Source organism: Scomber scombrus, chromosome 5 (assembly GCF_963691925.1).
Source record: "Scomber scombrus chromosome 5, fScoSco1.1, whole genome shotgun sequence".
Lineage (NCBI taxonomy): Eukaryota > Metazoa > Chordata > Actinopteri > Scombriformes > Scombridae > Scomber > Scomber scombrus.
Genome location: NC_084974.1, coordinates 4,119,902 through 4,139,249, shown reverse-complemented (window position 1 = coordinate 4,139,249; position 19,348 = coordinate 4,119,902). Strand labels below are relative to the sequence as shown.

The 19,348-nt window shown below is 40.8% G+C and overlaps 1 protein-coding gene across 1 annotated transcript; it reads right to left on the bottom strand.

The window, feature by feature from the left end:
• Positions 1 to 4,485: 4,485 nt before the first annotated feature.
• On the bottom strand, positions 4,486 to 18,196 carry LOC133980242 (A disintegrin and metalloproteinase with thrombospondin motifs 15). Its single transcript, XM_062418902.1, has 8 exons — positions 17,225 to 18,196; positions 14,395 to 14,527; positions 11,710 to 11,877; positions 8,667 to 8,950; positions 8,398 to 8,575; positions 8,049 to 8,224; positions 6,838 to 7,013; positions 4,486 to 6,116 (listed from the first exon to the last, which is right to left on the bottom strand). The coding sequence occupies exons 1-8, from the start codon at positions 18,194 to 18,196 to the stop codon at positions 5,339 to 5,341; spliced, it is 2,865 nt and encodes a 954-aa protein (XP_062274886.1). The 3' UTR covers positions 4,486 to 5,338.
• Between the last annotated feature and the right edge of the window lie 1,152 nt (positions 18,197 to 19,348).

Here is a 19,348-nt window from a genome sequence, read left to right as displayed (position 1 = left end):
CGAACATACAGCACAGCTATTGTCGTTAACCTATACTTCAGACAAACAACTTTCTTGTTACTAGATTTTAGCTTTAGTGCAGTTTTGTTGTTTGCCAACTGAAAAGAGACCAAAGAATGGAAGATTTAGCAATTTTTATGATGTTCAGGTGTTTCTATGTGAACAAAGGTCTCACAAAACGACTTTACTTTAACTTTAGAGACTTGGTGTAGATGTTGTTTCATATCACACTGACAGTCACAAGTAAGTCCCAAGTCTTGGCTACGAAGTCCTGAGTCCAAAGTTAAATCAAAGTCCTTGACTTTGTGTTTTAGGTGCTAAGCAAGTCACTTTGCATCTTTCCTCAAATGTAATGCCATGAATTAGTTTTGATCAGCGTAACAGTTAGTATATAGCATGTTTACAGGAATAGAAACCCTTTACTCTATTGGCCTTGTTGAACATCAAAAACACACAATCCACTCCTGATTGTGGAATGATGTTACAAAATGATGTTTCTGTGAGCTCTCAACTCATATCTTGATGCCAGCTGGCAAAGGGGACATTTGCCAGACAACAGACTAAAGTTTTAATTTAGCTTTTAGGCAAATGAAGCATGGCAGTAATGTGAACTAGCCACAACGGATATAGTCCGCCGCACTAGAGAACCTGCCTCTCCCGCTCAAGCTGTCGAATCAATTATTCAAAATATATGTTGTGGTCACCTTTTTTGTATTACATCAGTTTTTATTGAGTCATTCCAAAGCTGAGGTCCAAGTGAAGTAATGAATCAGTGGTGAAATAGTCAAATTTGAGTTGCGTGTCTTAAGTGTAGAGTCATCAGAGTCATGACGCGAGTCCACACCTCTGTGCACCAGATCATAAATCAGGAAATTACAGGGAGTGTTTAGATGATGCAACGGTCTCAGTTCGGGAGACGGTCAAGAAATTTACTGGATATGGACATTCATTTTCCGTTTTTGTAATGACACTAAGCATGACTTTCAAATTAATGTATTTAAATTGCAAATATCTTTTGTGTCTGGACAACATTTGAGTGACAGATGCTATGGCGTCGACAGAAAGTGACAAATGTCCATGTTTGGAGGTGGTGGGTTGGCAAAACGTGGAATTTTGCTGCAGGAGATCACTGTTCACATCCTGTTTCCAACCGCGAGTGTCATGTTTACGACCACACTTTGGAACATTATTTTAAAACACCATAACAATTGCCACGGTGTTTATGTTGCCATGATGACAAAGTTTGCTAGTGAAGTCATCATTTATTATTTTAACCCACACCATGATCTTCCCTTAACACTAACCTAGTGGTTTTTGTGCCTAAATCTAACCGGACCTTAACCACAGCATTGTCACATAATGAAACATCATTATTTTTTAACAGAAATTTGTAACGGTTACCAAGTCCCAACTGACAGAAAAAAAACCTGGTGCAAGCACAAAAAGGCACTAACTATTTCAGTAACAGGAACCGTGCTCAGGCCCTAATGACAATAAAATAAGGTGTTCTAGACTACTCAACAGTATTAACCATTGCCCATTGCGTGACGTTTTTAAACCAGGGCGTTCATGTGTCTACCACAACAAAGGATCCTAACTGACTTTCCACTGGCATTGTTTCTGTGGAACTGACACTTTATCTGAACACATTATGTACCATCACGTGAAGCAGTGTTAAGAGGTCGTGGTCATTTAACATATTTCTGTGAGATCAGGCCCTCCTCCTCTTCCACTACCATCAAAAAAACATCTCCCATAGTTCTTAGTCATTACCACAGAGTCAAAGCCTCAAAAAAAGCTTTAAGTATTAAAAATGTGTCAAAAACAAACTTAGGGATTCACAGCTTTTATCCAAAAATATTGCTATCAGTATGAACCTTTAAACCCTCTTATGAGTCCAGTACTTGGGCAGAGGGCGTGCAAGTCTGAGAGACGTCTGTCCAACAATGCGTCGGGCTTACTGGGCAAGCGCTGGCCAAGCTGGGTGTGTTATTACAGTACAGCCGGGACAACGGAGCTTGAATCAGCAGAATACCAAAGTGGATGAATGAATGTGTTTTTATCGGCGGTCATGCTTCAGTTAGAGAAGAGCTGAGGTATCAATACTGTCTCATCTCATGTGATGGAAGACTGCGTGGCACAGCAGTTATCTGCTGTAACAGATACTGCTGGAGTGAAGGGAGACCAGCAAAGAGACAACAGATATACATCCAGTGTGTCATTCAGTGATGTGGGATAAACTAACAGTAAGAAAGTGATATTTTTCTTATTTTCTTAATGTTCAATAATACAGAGATACATGAACACCTGAAGCTTAAGACAAATCATCAATCATCATTCAGCATGTGGTTATATTCATATATATATATATATATACTTTATTTTATACAGCTAGATGAATGTATACATAGTATACAATACAAAAGACAACTGATAAAAAATAACATTATCTGTACATGGTTTGAAAAAAAACTAACTGTACAATACCATCTCTTAGATGGTAGAATTGGTCCACCTGAACCAAAATGCACAAGGAATGAAAAGTACAAAAGAATCTGTTGTTGAGGGAGAAATAATTAAAACAGATGATGTTGGGATTGTGTCCATTAGTTGTGAAATTGGATATCAGTGGATATCTATCAGTTTGATTGCTCAACATCGTAAACACGTAACATTGTATGTCCAGAGGCCCTTGCATATAAATTCTTAGGGTGTGACACCACAACTGGACTTCTACCAAATAGTTTTAAGATTGCTTATCCATTTTCTGTTAAACTCCACATATTTTCAGTTGTTCTGGAAATGCGGTTATCAAATGAAATGAAAACAATCCCAACCAAGCAACAACATGGATTGCCAGGATGGAAATTAAATCAATTGCTGTTTGATTGTGTACAACAAGTACAACAATTGCTGTTCTGTTGTGCTGTTGCTGTTGTGTTCTAGGATGGATTTCCTCCTTAATATCATCATATTGTTTCATAGAGAAAATAAGTCATTTTCTGCTTGCATATACAGCAGGCTTCACTCAAGAGTTCAATAAAGAGAATAAGTGTAACACCGGGGCTAATGATTTAAACCACCATTTTGACAGTTGGAACATTGTAATGATTGGCTGACATGATGCATGAGCTTGGCAAAAAGAATGAAAAATGTATGGATTATGTCATCTCATTAAGGACTAGAGGTATTGAAGCAGCGATGCAGAAGGGCAGAAGCCTGTGAAGGCAGAAGAACTGCCAGCAGCAAACAAGCATTATACCCAGAGCAACACAGCATTGTTTTTTTTACATAATATTAAACCAAAATAAAATAAAAATAGAAATAATTTTTTTTTTTAAATCAATTGAACAAACACTCCCTGTATTCTTGAAAAGGATCTGTGAAAAGTTTGTAGTTGCTGGATTAATGTCAGTTACAATGGGCACCAATGACAGAAACTGTTGGTTACCGGAAACTGAAGATTATTTTCTCAATTAATCAATTGGTGTATAAAATGTCAGAAAATAGTGAAACATGTCCATCTCACAATTTCCCAGAACCCAACATGACGTCTTCAAATTTCTTGTTTTGTCCAACCAACAGTCCAAATCCCAAATATGCTTAATTTAGTATTGAATACGGCAGAGAGAAGCTCTCACATTGGAGAAGCTTGAACCAGAAAGCTATTGCATGATAATTATTTAACCAATTAATTTATTATCAACAAAGTTAACATTAATACATTTCTGTCTATTGATAAATGGACTAATTGGTGGAAGAGAGTGTTTCATTGAGGTATCGCTTTAAGGAAGTGGTTCCCAACTCTTTCAAATGTGGACTGTGGGTCAACTCTGTATGGGTCATTAGCGGGTCAACTTTGTCAAAAAAGCACTTTGAATTGTAGCAAATTTCTGGAACAGCGCATTTTTTTGAAGCATGATTTCTTGCTTCCTATAATGTACAAGTAGCCTATCGGTGCTAGCTCTGTTGGTGACCATCGGCTTGGACATTCATTGACTGTAGCATACTTTCTGAGGCTTTGCTACTGCTAGCATAGACTAGGGGAAGATAGCGCTACGCAACAGTTTTACATGCAGTATTGGCTGGGGTAGAAAGCTAGCTTGAAATGTCCTTTTAAAAAAAAAACCTGTTTACATGTTGCGCTATGTTGTTACTACATTGCTTGTTATTTTATATTAAAGTGTAAGTGATCCAATCGTACTTCAGTTGTTTAGTTTTCAATTTAAGGCTTTGCCAGTTGGGAAACATTGCTCGGCGGTGATCACAGAAATGCACAGCTCTGGTACTTTGAGTAAGCCATGCTTTTGTCTACTTCATGCAGACAGACTAAGACTATTGAAGGTTATAACTCTTTGGCAGTGCAGAACAAACAGCTGAGCTTCAGCATTGGTCACTTTGCTTAACACAGAACAGACACAGATGATTGCACCATATAAACAGCCTATATTCACTGTATAGAATGTGTTAACAGCTGATCTCTAACTAACTTCGTTATAAAATGTTATAAATGTTTTTAGATTTTTGGTCATAAATTAAATTTAGGAATTCTTTGAACCAATTAAAAATTGGTGTGAAAATGAAAGATTGTATCAAGTATGTGGGACATATTAGCAGTTTTTTTTTCATTTTGGAAGGACACACTGTTTGTAAAGCTAGTAGATAAATGAGCTGACTCTGAATGGCAGCGTGACAGACTGCTGATTTTCATTTGGCTACATCAACAAGATGGTTTGACAACAGCCAATAGCACTGAACCGAGAAAAACAGAAAAATAAATTCCAGGTGTTGAACGTTGCAGATACAGTACTGTGTTTCACATTTCGATTAGTTCCTCACTGATATGAGAAAAATGTCATTTGCTTCTGATAACAGCACAGTGTGAGTGTTGAGCCTCACCATTTCATCAGTTAGTCCTGAACATTCACTTCTCACTGCTTTTGGAACCTCGTCCCATTCATAACAAGTAATGACATGTGTGTGCAGATGTGTCTCGGTCTCTGTTTGTTAGTGTATACACACAGGCATGTGTCATCTATCCTGGTAGAGGTAGACTAACCAAATCAAACCTGCCACAGATGGTTTGACAGTTTAGGAGACGACAGCTTTCCTTCTTTTCTTTTGTGTAAACAGATGTCTGTCTTTGCAAACATACAGGAAGTCCTTTTCCATCTCCACTAGCTTTCTTTTGAGCACAGACACAGTTGCAGTTGCATTTAAGTGTACTTTCACTCAACAAAAGCTATACAATCATTAGCATGATGATTTTGGCTAATGTCCATGTCAAATTGTCATTTCAACTGCCAAAAATACATTCTCAGGCTGTGTCTGTTCTGCTCTAACATGGCTTCAGATTGCAGAGGTCAAGTTCCTGAGGCTTCCTCCTTCCAGAGCAGTGGTCTCTGGGTAGATTAAGACCATTCTCGGTTGTGCAGCGCACAGACCGCCTTTTAAAGCCCCTTCCACAAGACTTGGAGCAGAGAGACCAGACCCCTACATCCCATATGGGACATGGATCCCCACATGCTCTCACTGCGACAGGCCTGTCAGCACTGGCACAGTCCGCTGCAAGACGTCCTTCCATGCTCTGGCACTGTACCAGCCTCTTCTGCAGACCGTTACCGCAAGTCACCGTGCATGGATCCCAACTTCCCGTCACCCAGTGACTGACCGGCCTCTTACCCATCACCTGCTTCTTTGCTTCTACTTTGTTACTATCCGCCAAGACACTATTCTGTGCTGTGTGACTTCTCTCCTCTTTCCGCAGAGTCTTCTCCTCCTTACTCTCCTTGGCCATATAGAAGGAGTAGCGCACCCTGGGCGGAGTCATCTTCCCCACTGAGAGCACCTCCACAGTCAGAGGCTCCTGCAGAGGTCTGGTGGCCTGCAGAATCTCCACAGATGTGGAGGTGCCACTGTAACGCAGTAGGCTACCCTTCACCAGCAGGTCACGCTCCACGGCTGACACCACGTAGTTGCCATTCAGCAGGTACTTGCCGTGCCGATTCTTCACTGCTAAGTAGTTTTCGTCATTGACCATTCCTCGGTAGCCACGCTGACGGATGTCGATGTTGGAGGCTCCGATAGGCAACACCACCACAAAGTTGTAGCCATGACTGGAGAGAAAGAGTAGAGAAAAAGTTAAATATTGAGTCCTGACTAGCCAATGGTTATTATGCCCCAACCCCTTGGCCACCAGGGATCCCCAGTATTGCTAGTTTCAGTACTGACCACATTGGCCACAGGACCTGTTGTTTCTTAATGCTAAGGGGATGTTATTATTTGTCTTTATCACTGTGTTTGAACAGTAAGATTTCCCACCAAATCCAAAAACATAATTCCAAACGTGATCTCCAATTAAGGAATGCTCTATCACTTGGTCTTAATCAAAGTCCAGTGAGAATATTAATTTAATCTTTGTGCTTTTAGTAAAGAGACTAGTTTAGGACATGTCTAGCCAAACTGAGCATGCGAACTGGAAAGATGAAGAAAGACCTACACTATCTTTTATCATAAGTAACAATATGCCTTACTGCAGCCCTAAAATTCCCTTATTAAAATGTTTTATCTTGTTAGCTCACAAGCTAACTGCTAGTTAAAGATCCCCTCCATACATGTTTTAAGATGTGTATCAAATACTCTACTTTATTGTGCTCCAGGAAGAGTTCCTATCTTAAACACACATCTGTTGATCAGGTCTGCATGATCAATCAAAAATAAGATCATTATCTTAATTCAGGTCTCTATGTTGGTGTTTATGTTACAAATATTCTGCCTTTGCATTAGCAAGGAGATTCCTTGCATCAAGCCTCTGGTATGTGCTGACACATTACTTACATGGGTTTGGTGAACATCCCAGAGACCTTCTTGCAGCCCTGGTTGTCACCGCCACACACACCACACTTGTCAAACTTCTTGTTAGAGTCCAGCTTCCCGTCACAGCCTGCTTTGATGCATTTTCCCTGAACACATACAGCTGAGGTGTCTGGAGAGCAGGGTGTACCATCCACAACCTGCAGGGTTGGAGAATTTAGACATTACATTACACACATGACATGCTGGTCTTTGGGTGGACAACAGAGAGAGAGAGAGAGAGAGAGAGGGACACAGAAAATGTGGTCTACCAATCTTTACATGCTTCATTCCTTTTACTAAACAAACATAATGAACAACATGAATAGGAAATCAGAAGTAGCACCAGAGGGATTGGACAGTGTCCTTTTGTGTAAACGAGATGTTGGCTTGTAGAGCTGCATGAGCTTGTTTCCTTGCCGGTTGCATAAATAGTTGCTGACAAGCCAAAGCTGTGAAGTGATACTGTCCCGGCATGTTTCCCTTTCCCGACCACTCTATCCATCCTGCAGCAGCAACCACTTTGTGTACTGCCACTAACACATCACCTCTCACTGCTTTGCTGCTGTTGTTGCTATTACACGTCTAACATCGTGGATAAGGGCCAATTTGTATTGGACAAACAGTTGCACACCAAACCTCGAAAAATATATGAACTGTTCAATATTTCAACCTCTATAAGTGTTTCAACTACACCTCCCACAAGGTTTGGACTCATGACAAGGTGTTCAATGACAAGGTGTTTAGAATGGATTAGCGAGTACAACAGTTGACACCCATTTTCGAGCACAGAACATTAACAGAATTCCCTAATGTCTTGGCTTTTTCTATAAAAATCATTGAAATCACAAGTGTGGCAGGACTTTGCTTTCAGCGTAATGAAAGCTGACAGAGCTGCATTTGCACCACAGATAGCAATTATCAGACTTAACTCTGCCTGCAGATGGTTGGGTAATTATGTTTTTCTGGTAATGTGAAAGCAGTCAATATGTCATTTGCCTAGAACTTCTTAGAACTCGCTGGCATTTCTCTACTTTATTAACGCAGCTTGCCCACAGGGTTGTCTCATAAATCTAATTTATGTTCTCGAACTAATTCAGTTTTAATTCAGGCGCTGGGAAATTGAACGGTTGATTAAAACGTCTGATGGTATGTTTGATAACTGAAATGGTGAAAACAGCCAATCTGCTTCATACCTTTGGTGCAAGGACATAGAAATATCCAGTCCCGTTGGCGCGGCAGATGAGCTTGCATTTGTCCTTGGGAGAAATTCCTGAATATTTGGGTACCCAGACCACAGAGGCACCAAGTCTGTTGGTGTTCAGGTTTAAGCCATTGAATGCCTCACACTGCTCCTCACGGAAACTCTTACCTGGAGGCATAGAAACAACTCCAGGTGAGATTGACTCCAACACTTTTGACATCACATAATTCACTTAAAGTTTTGCTATCACAGCATTCACTATACCTATTGTACACTTTTTTGTGTCTTGTGCTTAAGTTATGTCTTCCTGTGTGAATGTGGAGAAACAGAAACTAGTGTACCTGTTTCAGGACAAGAGTTGAGGTTGCAAGAGCGATATTTGATGCGTAGGCCATAGCAGTATTTGCCTCCATTCTTAGGAACAGGGTTGTCACACTCTCTCTTGGCCAGCTGGACTCCTCCACCACAACTTCGGGAACAGTCTCCGAATGCACCCCACTTTCCCCATCTGCCGTCCACCTGGAAAAAATGAGAAAATAGGCACAATGGTACATTGATTTGTACTAAAAGCGACCAAGCAATCCAGAAGTGCTCTCTTTCACAGTCTTACCTTGGTGTGCATGGTGCTGTTCTTATCAGTGCACACCCCTTGGTAGCAGACTTTGCTGTTGCCACAGCTGGTGCCATCTGCCCAGGGGAAGTGTCTGGTTTGGCAGACCAGCTGTCCTCGGGCCTTTCCGGTGCACCACAGCTTGGAGCAGGGCTGCATGTACGGGCAGGGCTTAGACCCGGGGCCAAATGCTAACTCACACTGACGATGCAGGCTGTAGCTGGAGCCTGGCAGGTTGTCTAGGAGAGACAGCTGCTTCTGAGGCTGGTCCAGCAAACAGTCTCCTACAGAAACAAAATCAGGGTGACTTTATGGCCAAAAGTGTGGAAGTGGTCAAGGATTATTTTATTAAAGCCAACAATGAACTCTTAAGGCTGCACTAATCAATGTTTTTACAACCTGTAACTTTACTTTTTTACTGTTTAGGTTCAGTGTCATCACTCTAATAAGCCTTGGTCCAAGCTGCTGCAGAAACGGTTTCCAGTGAAGAAGTTCTGATAAACTCACTGCTCGCTACCTGCTCAGCACCCACTAGCAGAGATACAAAGTTAATAACTATAGCTGGTGAACATAGCGGAGCATTTAGAATCTAAAGAGACGGATATTTTCCTCAAGAGTAAGTGGAGACAAAAATAGAGCTAAAAGGAGAATGGATATTAGCTCTACATTAATCATATGGACACAAAAACACAATTCTAAAAGGAATGCTGATGTTGCTTTGTGTTTGTGAAGGTTCAAAACTGTTCACTGAGGCATAGAAAAACTGTCATTCTTGTTGAGAGTGATTGCATCATATGATCAAGAACAGCTATTATTTGAACATATAAATAATGCATGAATGAGATTAAAGCAGTTTGCACTGTATGCTCAATAACTTTGTCTTCAGCCTGAACAAAAGCAGAATTTGCTTCACATGAGGCAGTGCAGGCACCTGATAATGTTTAGATTGAGCGAATGACTCATGTAGTGGAGACAGTCGTGTTAGTAAAGGCTCGTTTGTTTCTTACAGTAAGCAGGTTGGTCAAGGGGAGGTGATAAATTGGTGTGTTTAATTTAGTCCATTAAACAGAATCCACTTAAAGTTACTTATGGGAGTTTACACACAGACAGAAAAAAGACTTGGAGTAAGGAAGCTGCAGCTACTGTGGGGAAATAGTCAAGTGACATATTAATACACTTCTGAATGTTTTATTGAATGTGGACACAGCAAGTGGATACTGTATATCATCATCAGAATCTGAAATTAAGTACTCCCTCAACTTTATTCAATCCCTTAAATTTCTAGTATATATTTCACCCCCGTTTCAAGTGCAGTTCTGATGGATTGCATTCTGTTCTATTGAGGCATTTAAAAAAAATGAGCCATCTATTTCTGCAATTGAGTTGCATCAGTTAGGTTGGTACAGGATTACCAGGCAGATATCCAGAGTTAAGGTCCTACAGGTATGTGAGGAAAATTACCTTCAGTGTGTTCGTGTTCATCAACAGTTTTAATGTGCCTTAGGGGCAGATTTTCACTTTATACACCCTACAACTCTACACTACTGATGTATGTCCTCAAGAAAAAATATGCTTGCTGTTTACATGAAATTGCAACTGCTGTACAGATCTCCACTGTGTTCATCTCTCTTTCTTTCCCTGAAACTACGTTAATAAATTGTTAATTGTTTCCAGTTGGTGTCAGAACACCACAACAAGCTGGAACACACATGTTTGATATAGCGGCTTAAATTTTGGCGAACGATTCCCTGTTTACACATTCAGCAGACATAGTAGAGCAACATTAGCAATAATGTGGAGGCATGTTTTGGGGCAACCAATAAATAAAAAGAAAAGTTAAATCTTGTTTTAGCTCTGTTCTGTCCTGAACCTACTGGAAAATCCAACTTTGAGCCGGTAAGTGAATTGACCAGTTTGAGCTAGGTTTTTGACATCTGGTCAAAACCTAGCTTAAACCAACGTAAACCAGCTAGAGGCTCAGAACTGGTTGTTTGAGCTAGGTTTATGACAGCTCGTCGTAGGCCGGCTACCAGCACTGAGTTAGTAACTGCTTTACAAGCTGTCAAAAACCTAGCTCCAACCTGCTTAAACCAGCTACACAAAACTGGTCTATAAGCTGCTCACCAACTAGCTTGAGTGAGCTGACGCAGGTAAAGCCAGCTAATGAGGTTTGAAGCTGGTTCTGGCTGGATTTTACAGCAATTGAGGAAAATATCAGTCTTTTTAGATGCTAAATGCTCCACCGTGTTCACCAGCTAGTCACAAACAGGTGCTGGATATATAGTATTCAGGGTGTTTATAAGAACTTTTTCAGGGAAAACAGCTGCCTGATATATGAGAATGGTGGAAGTTAAGCAAAACAGTTTAGTTTTTGGGCCTGAAAACCAAAACAATGAGCTGAAAGGCACTCCATTGAGCTGAGGAAAACTGCAGCGTCAGGTTATAATTCACTGTTGGCTCATCTCTGAGTGACCCCCTTTCACATTACACATTGTTATTGGATCCATTGTTAATATAAAATTATTGATTAGTGCAGCTTTACGTAAGCCCTTTTTAATTTGAGGAAAGCCTCTGTTGTTGTGATTCACTGGTCAATGCAGACATGATGTCAGCTCTCTTATTATACTGGGATACGCTTTTATCCTCTTGCTATTGAAATTTGCAGTGTTATTTATTGTAAAGTAATGAAGTGTGTTTACTTTCAATATATCATGTTTTTTGAGGATTAGTCTCAAAGAAGACACTAAAAAATTCAAACACTTGTTGCTTTAGCCATTAAAAGAAGATTATAAGTATTTCCTTGGGTTTGTATTGTTAGAATAAAACATCATAACCTAATCTAAAATATTTTGAAATATGTGACAGTCAATGACTTCCAAGTCCAAGCTGAAACTTGAAATTACAAATTCAACCGTAACACAAGGTAGACAAGGTCTGTATTTGTGTTGGTACAATTACATTACAACCAGCTGAGAACACGGAACCTGGACAGAATTAGTGTCCCATCTGAGTCCAGAGACATATACAGGAAGTGTTTACTAACCATGACCTCTGTCCAGGAACTCGGTAATGATGGCTGCACTGCATACAGACCAGGGCCGGCTCCTGTCGATCTGAATCAGCGTGGGAGACATCATGTGGTTGTCCTTTAGTTTCCCAAATACTTCCTCACATGCCTTCACATTGTCATGGGGCATGTTGAAGACGTGGCCTGGTGGGAGAGGACGGGGGTGGGAAGAGAGATAGAAGGTCACGTCTTTCTTAAAGTTTCTATTTTCGGCCCTGCTATGATTTAAAACACGATAAGCAGTTTTTGCTGTGATGACAGTGACATTTGAAAATATTAACACAAAGAGAAACTTTTGCCAGACATCGTTACACGCATGTATGTATAAGGCAAAGAGGACTCAACTCTGACTGATTTGAGGCTGATGTCATAGCAGACAGGAATGCAGTTGTGCATGGGAATATAAAGCGTGGCTTACGTCCATGTTGTAAACCAGGCCTGACAGGGGAATTTAGTTCCCAAGAAAATCATTTCATTCCCTAAATACGAACATGTACTGCTTTCCAAAAGAAAAAAGAAAACAAACTGTGGTTTCAGCATGTTCAATCATGAGACAGGATCATTTTAAGTGGAAATTGTGTAATTACTTAACATATATGAGAGCACTGTAAACCAATGCCTCTCTTGGGGCCTTGAGAGTTACTTGTGCATCTGGTCTCAGGCATGGGTCCTGCTTCGTTTACAGCCTTCTCAATCACTGCTTATTGTAAATTTGTAAGAAACTGTCACTTGTATTATTATTAGTATTAGGCTTTGACAGACTTAGGAGTGTTTAAAACTACATGTAATTTGATACATTCCATTAAACCGCATATTAAAAAAAACAGGGAAGGAAGTGTTAGCAGTGTTAAACTTCAGATCCTTTTTGAATTTTCACCTCTGACAGATTCAAACTGGTCACTGGAAACCGCACAAAGCAGGATTTTTTTTTGTAAATAGTTATTTTTAGCTTGCAAGTTAGCAAGAACATTAGAAACAACATTTAAAAGAATAGTTCATGATTTTATTTTTTAAATAGAAAGATTCAAACCAGTCATTTAAAATCGTACAAGGCAGGTTTTTATCTGTAAATGGTCATTTTAGCTAGCGAGTTAGCAAGAATATTAGAAACGGGACTTTCAAAAAAATAGTTCAGTATTTAATTTTTTTTTTTTTTTTTAATATGTAATTCATATTTCCTTCCTCTCCAAGAGTGAGATTGATACCAATCTCATCTGTGCTGGAACCAGGACATGGTTAGCCTAGCTTAGCACAAAGACAGGGGGAAACAGCTAGCCTAGTTCTGTGCCAACTGAAAAAGTATACCTATAAAAAACACCTTTACTGATGACTTATTAACACAGAATAACTTGTTTTTTTAACCTGTAAATTAAAAAAAAAAAAAAGAAGCTGGTTCAGTTTAGAAGCAGGTTTTTGTCAATGCTATTTCTTGAAAAACAACAGCGTATCCATCCGCCCAGCCCTTCTCTGCAGCATCTCCGGCTACAGCGCTAGTTGACAGATATGGTTGTTGACTAGAGATTTTGGTTTTGGTGTCTGATCAGTCACAGTGGTACTAAACTTGGCAACCTCACTGCGACAACAAGACTTCAGGGTGCTGCACATAGCCACAGGGCCCAGCTGTTCATCGTCAAGAAGTAGTTCCAGCATATAACCCAAACCACAAACAGCTGGGTCTTTTTTAAAAACATTTTTCTTCCTGTACAGGTTAAACAAAAACAGTCCATTGTATAAATTAGTCCACTTTAGAGATATTTGTGTGTCTTGTTTGTGAAATGTTCTTATTCCAGCTCTGTACTTAACACAGATGTGACACTTCTCTTCTGATACAGTACAAACGTATCACAAATGTTTCATTGTATTTCCCAGTAATGGTATTGAACAACTATGGTTGATATTATAATGGCAGAGTGTATGCTGAAATTCACTGGACACCTCCATACCCCAGACCCTACTCTAATACTGCAGAGGGGACACACCAGTGTTATTTCTTTTCCTTCATTCCTCTCTTTTCTCAGCTTATTCTTTTGTTGGCATAAAACATCACCAGATTAGCTGTCCTGCTAAAGATAAGTGTACATCTGTTAGTTCAATGTTGTCATGTGAAATACTTCATGGTGACATAAGCTCAGGTTTTTCAAACTGTTATCTCTTCGCTAGCCATTTGCAGCTGCCAGCGTGCAAAGTTACGTGGCGCAGCTGTAACGCTGAACATGCCTAGATCTCAACCCTGGTCTGTAGAACTCAGAAACCTGCTGGTTTTCATTCCGCCCACCTAATTAGGGACTGATTTAAAAATGCACGTTAGGTAAATGCAATTAAATAGCTGGTAGGATTGAAACATGGTGGTGATCTGGGACTAAGGCCGAGAACCACAGTCACATACAGATCATCAAGAAAGTTGCAAAGCCCTCGAGCCAGGCCAGTTTCCACACTGATTATGCATGTATACGTCTGTCAAAGCTAACTGCACAATTCCTTTGACATTTTAAGCTGAGGTTATACGCACTACTTGCCCTGAGCATATCTCACTCTGAGGCCTGCTGCACTCAGTCCAAGTGTGCATTAGCATAAATCTGAAATGCATAACGTGCGTGTGCAGTCCCAGCTGAACTGCAACATTTTCCTCAAATGTTACTGACAACAGGCCAACTTTCTTACCAAGCTCATGTGCAGTCGTGAAGGCAGAGGGCAAGCCATCATCCTCGATGACAGAGCAGCTCCTCTTAGGGTCACACATGGTCCCGACGTCAGCCATCCCCAACGTATCACAGGTTGTCGCACCACAAAGATCCTGGTGACACAAAAGCATGGGCGTTCACTGTTAAAAAACTTGATCAAATCTGATAGGCCTCAATCCATGTTCTAGTAGTTTTTTGTGTTGCTGAGCCATGAGCTACAGAATGAACAGACCGCGAAGGCCACTAATACAAAACACATGGGACTCTGCTTTGCTGGTCTTGCTCTGTTCTCAAAATATAACAATGCAGAGGGTCAAGGGAGATCTCTCACCACAGGTTTCCTCATGGTTAAGGAGGTAAGAGGAGAACCTGAGAGGACTAGATGAGTCCCACCTGCAGCACACAGCCCAGGGGAAACCATGTCCACTTAACTACAACCTTTTCTCTACTAGTTTAGCACCATCTCCTCTTCCCTCCTTTACTGCTAATTAGTCAAATCTGTCCTGTCCGACATACAGACCAAAACAAGGTTAGCCTCTAATAAATATATGTATATATGTATTAGACATCTTATGAATCAGTTGACTTCAGTTTTCCAATGACAAGTTAGCTAACATGTATTATTCTCAGTCCCTTATGTCCAAGATGTGGTCTGGTCCATCATCAGTTCATCTTTGGTCTTCAATGTTCAATTCTGCTCTATACAAAAAATTCCCTTCACTGAATCCATTAACTGCTATTTGGAGTATTACCATTGGATGTTGTAGCATATGCGAGTCAGCCATCTGACAAACCTACCTCCATTAGAATGTGGATACTGGAAGTAATGTCTCTTCTACAACTTGCGCTAATAAGGAGCGATGTACAAATATGACAATGACATGGATATTACTCACTGCTGATGTTAAGCAATTAAAGCAACAAACCATCTGACATGCAAAAGAACTTTTATCTTGATCCAAGTTGTGACGGGATGACGGATTTCTGCTCAGCACACTTAGCCGACTACAGCTGCTGTCATTTTTTTCTCCTTCCTTGTGATTGAATCGTCTTAACGACCGTGATGGTTTGTCATGACATTTAGTTTAGAACGTACATGTTCCCCTCAGAATGGTGATCTGGTGGTCCCTTAACGTCCTATGTAGCGTCATCATCGGATCAAAACTAACGACATTCACATCAGACTTAGTTGTACTTTTTGTTTGGTGATAAATGTTGGCATGCATGTTGACACACTATAGAGAACATGGTCGAAATTACACCTGCTAAAGATTAGCATGTTTTTTTATTCAGAGCTTGATTGATATATCAGTCAGCTGATATTGGACTATCACAGATATATCAGTATCGGTGAATATGTTGTCCAATATGCACCGATATATTTTAAAGTTATATAGGCAGCATTTTATGTGTGTTTGATCCTTTTTCTTAATTCAAGTTAAGTATATACATGATGTAATTTTATACAGTACAGTGTATTGTTAAACTGTAAAATATCCTGCCTGCATTACATATCTTTGTAACAAGTGTTTGATAACCACATTTGAGGAACCATTGTAAAAAAAAAAATTGGCATTTATGTACAGTATATATATTTATCAGCCAATATATCAGTATCTGCATTTTTTTACTCCCTAATATCAATACTGGCATCAGCCACAAAAATCCAGTATTGTTTGGACCCTTGTCTTTTTAGAATTAGCATTTAGCACAAAGCCCCACTATGCTTGAGTGCAGCTTCACAGAGCTGCTACTGTAGACTCTGATGATTTAACATTACAGGGAAAGTTATGACCTTTTTCTCACTGGAACAATTGAGTATTATAGGAACAATGGCCATGACTCATTGGTTATCAGGAAGATAGTTTCAAGCCAAGCGGAATAGGTATTTCTGTGACTAACACCATTTTGCCACTTTCAATATTTCTGGTCACAAATTATATTTATAATAAAATGAATTTCCTGTGCTTTCATACTGAAAATATGAACTCACAGTGGACACTGAACTTGTTAACCCAGTGTTACAGTGAGACCTGCTGATGCCAGAAGCACCCTCTGCCAGCCATGTGTACACCACACCACTCACTCTCCATAACCTATTACAAGACTTTTTCCAAGGCAGCAGCTGTTGTGCAGCAGCTCATTGTGCCCTACAAGGACAACAACACTGGACCTGGACTTTCCTACATATAATTGCCCTTAGTGTAAATAAGGGATATTTCCAAGCACTGGGATGATACTTCACTGACTTTGACCTTGAAGTGTTTTTGTATGTTGCTATGCAGTGAAGGAGAGAGGCTGTGTATCAGATGGCCAGTCAGAGCCAAACTGGACCTAATGGAAAGCAGGCACAAGCGACCAAGGATCAGAGGAGAGAGAGAGAAGTTAGTGACTGTGGAAGAAGATTTACTGGCTGGTGGTCACAGCTCTGGTGGCCACATGGGATTATCTGACAGCTGAAAGCAGTCTGAATGTTTGCGATAGTGTCAGCTTACATCTGTTGGAATGAAGGAGGGATTGGTTTGGCTTCTAATTGGGGTTTTTATAAACATTTCGGATCATTATGAAGGAGCCTTTTATGGGCAGATAGTGACCCAGTTCTTATTCCTTAGCAGAGAGAAGTGAGGCTTGATGGAAAGAACTGGCTCACTTGCTCTTTTCCAGTGACTCATTGCAGCAGCTAACAGAACTAAATGGAGGAGACTTGCCGAGCTGTGCAGATGTCAGCCTGCACCAACACATGAGTTATGCATCAGTACATTTCTATTATATTCTTTGCACCACCGATGTGATACATTGCGTCTCTTTACCTGTTTGGTGAACAGTATAGCGGTGTCCCAGTACTCAGGGTGCTTGTCGTTGTGTTTATTCAACTTCTTCTGCCAGGAGCAGAAGTTGCGCAGAGTCAAGGCTGCGTTAGTGGAAACCTTTGGTCCCTTGTCAGCTTCATTTATCACCATAAAGCCCACCACCACGATGTTTATGGAGTTGAGAATGCTGGGGTGCTTGTAAAGCCTGGCTGCGACTGACATCAGGGTCAGGAGGTAATGCTTCAGGTCATCCCCGTGAAATTTAGCCATAGATTCATCTGCCACCACCAGCACCTCCACAAACCTGGGGATGGAGGCAAACCGTTTGGACCTCCCCAAAGTTTTCAACACAGTTTCAGTCAAGCCATCAATCTCAATCTCGCCCATGTACTTGTATTTCTCCAGGGAAGCGCTGTAGTTGGAGTCAGGTGTAACTCCACACCTGCTGGTGAAGTTGGCGGCCGGGTGCTCAGCGCTTCTCCGGCGGCGGATGACATGCGTCCTGTCGAAAGAGTTTCCAAATCCGGACGCGGCTGCAGCGTCTTCGCTCCTGGTCTGGCTGATGAAGTATTCCATGCCATTATAGCTGAACCCCCCCTGGAGACCTTTACACAGACTGAGCGCGGCGAAGGATTCCGGGTCTGAGTTGACATCACCGGAGTAGAAGCATTCCATGAGGTCAGCGCCTGCAGAGGTGTTGGATGCTGAGGAGCCGTTATCTGGCGGCATGCTGCCCGGTGCAAGGAAACTAGAATCCGGCGTGAGGTGAAGGTAGAATTCATGTTTAAATGCACTTAGCCTAAAAACAATTTGTCTTTCATTCATTTGCTCCGCACGCCGGTGCAGATGCTTTTCATGCTTTTGGTGATCCACGCGAACAGGTATGCAGAAATCAACCTCCATGCAATGTGTTAATTTCATATAAAGAAGCACTTTTGTAAAAACAATCAAAGAACTAATTAGTATAGCCATGTCTGCTCCTGTACTGCAAAATCCACTCTGTAATTCAGCTGCGGTGCGTTTGCATGCAGCAAGAAGTTGTGCGCAATTGCACAGAGCGCCGCTTGTCCTCAGAAAACTATGCACCCGCGCTGCTCTCCTGCTTCTCTCCCATCTTGCACCGTTTCCACACTGGCCACCAAGTTCTGTGAGCTGCTGAGCTTTAAAGTCGCGCATAAACACCGATGATCAGTGTCAACTGAAATCTGAGTATTAGCGCAAGAGAGTGCTCATTGGTTAGGCGTCTCGGTTTGTGCTGCAGACCGCAGCCACTTGTAACTCTCCAAATATTATTGTTGCTGTACAGCATGTGTGACAGGAGCTGGAGCACCATCACCCCTCCCACAGAGGCAAGGTTCAAACACAGAGGGAGCAAAAGGGATTTCCTCCAAACTGCACCTCTATGCACCTGCACCTTACAAACTTTATAGCACAACACGTCTCCAAAAAGCACTGATGTTATTTTCTTTTTCTGTGTGACACTTTTCTTTTCTCTGCTTTTATTTAATCATGTGAACAAGACAAAAGACACAACTCATTAAATGTGCGACCTTTACATTAAAACCATGAACGTCACATAAAATTAATGTACATGAATTTAAAAAACAAACACGAAAATTCATTAAAAGAGTCAACATACAAATACTTAAAAGTCTTCTCTGCATATGCTCATAGAGAAGAAAAGCTTAGAGCAAAGAGCGACACCTGTTTGCATCTGGAATCTGATGGAGCTTCAGCGCGTCTGTGCGTCTGGGTACGTTGGTGGTACTCTGGCGCCATCTGGTTGTGAAAGCGTTAAATTGCAACCCCCTCAGGACCCTTTTTCTCTTTAAAATACTGGAATTCTTCTGGCACAGTCTGTAAAGTGGTGCCTGGCAGAACATGTGTTTAGTCTTGAAACACAGCAGAAGCCTTTTTAAAGCCCCCTATAGCACCATGAATAAAATGATTCTGTAGTACTCAGTCTTTATGGTGCTGGAAAGAAAAACTCATGAGTAGAGAAAATGACTCCGAATCTGCGGTAATTTGACATTATTTACACTTTAGAATTGCATTTCTTTAAATTTTACAGTTTCATAAAGCCAGCGTGACTTCATTAAATAAATATATAATTGTTTTAAAAAT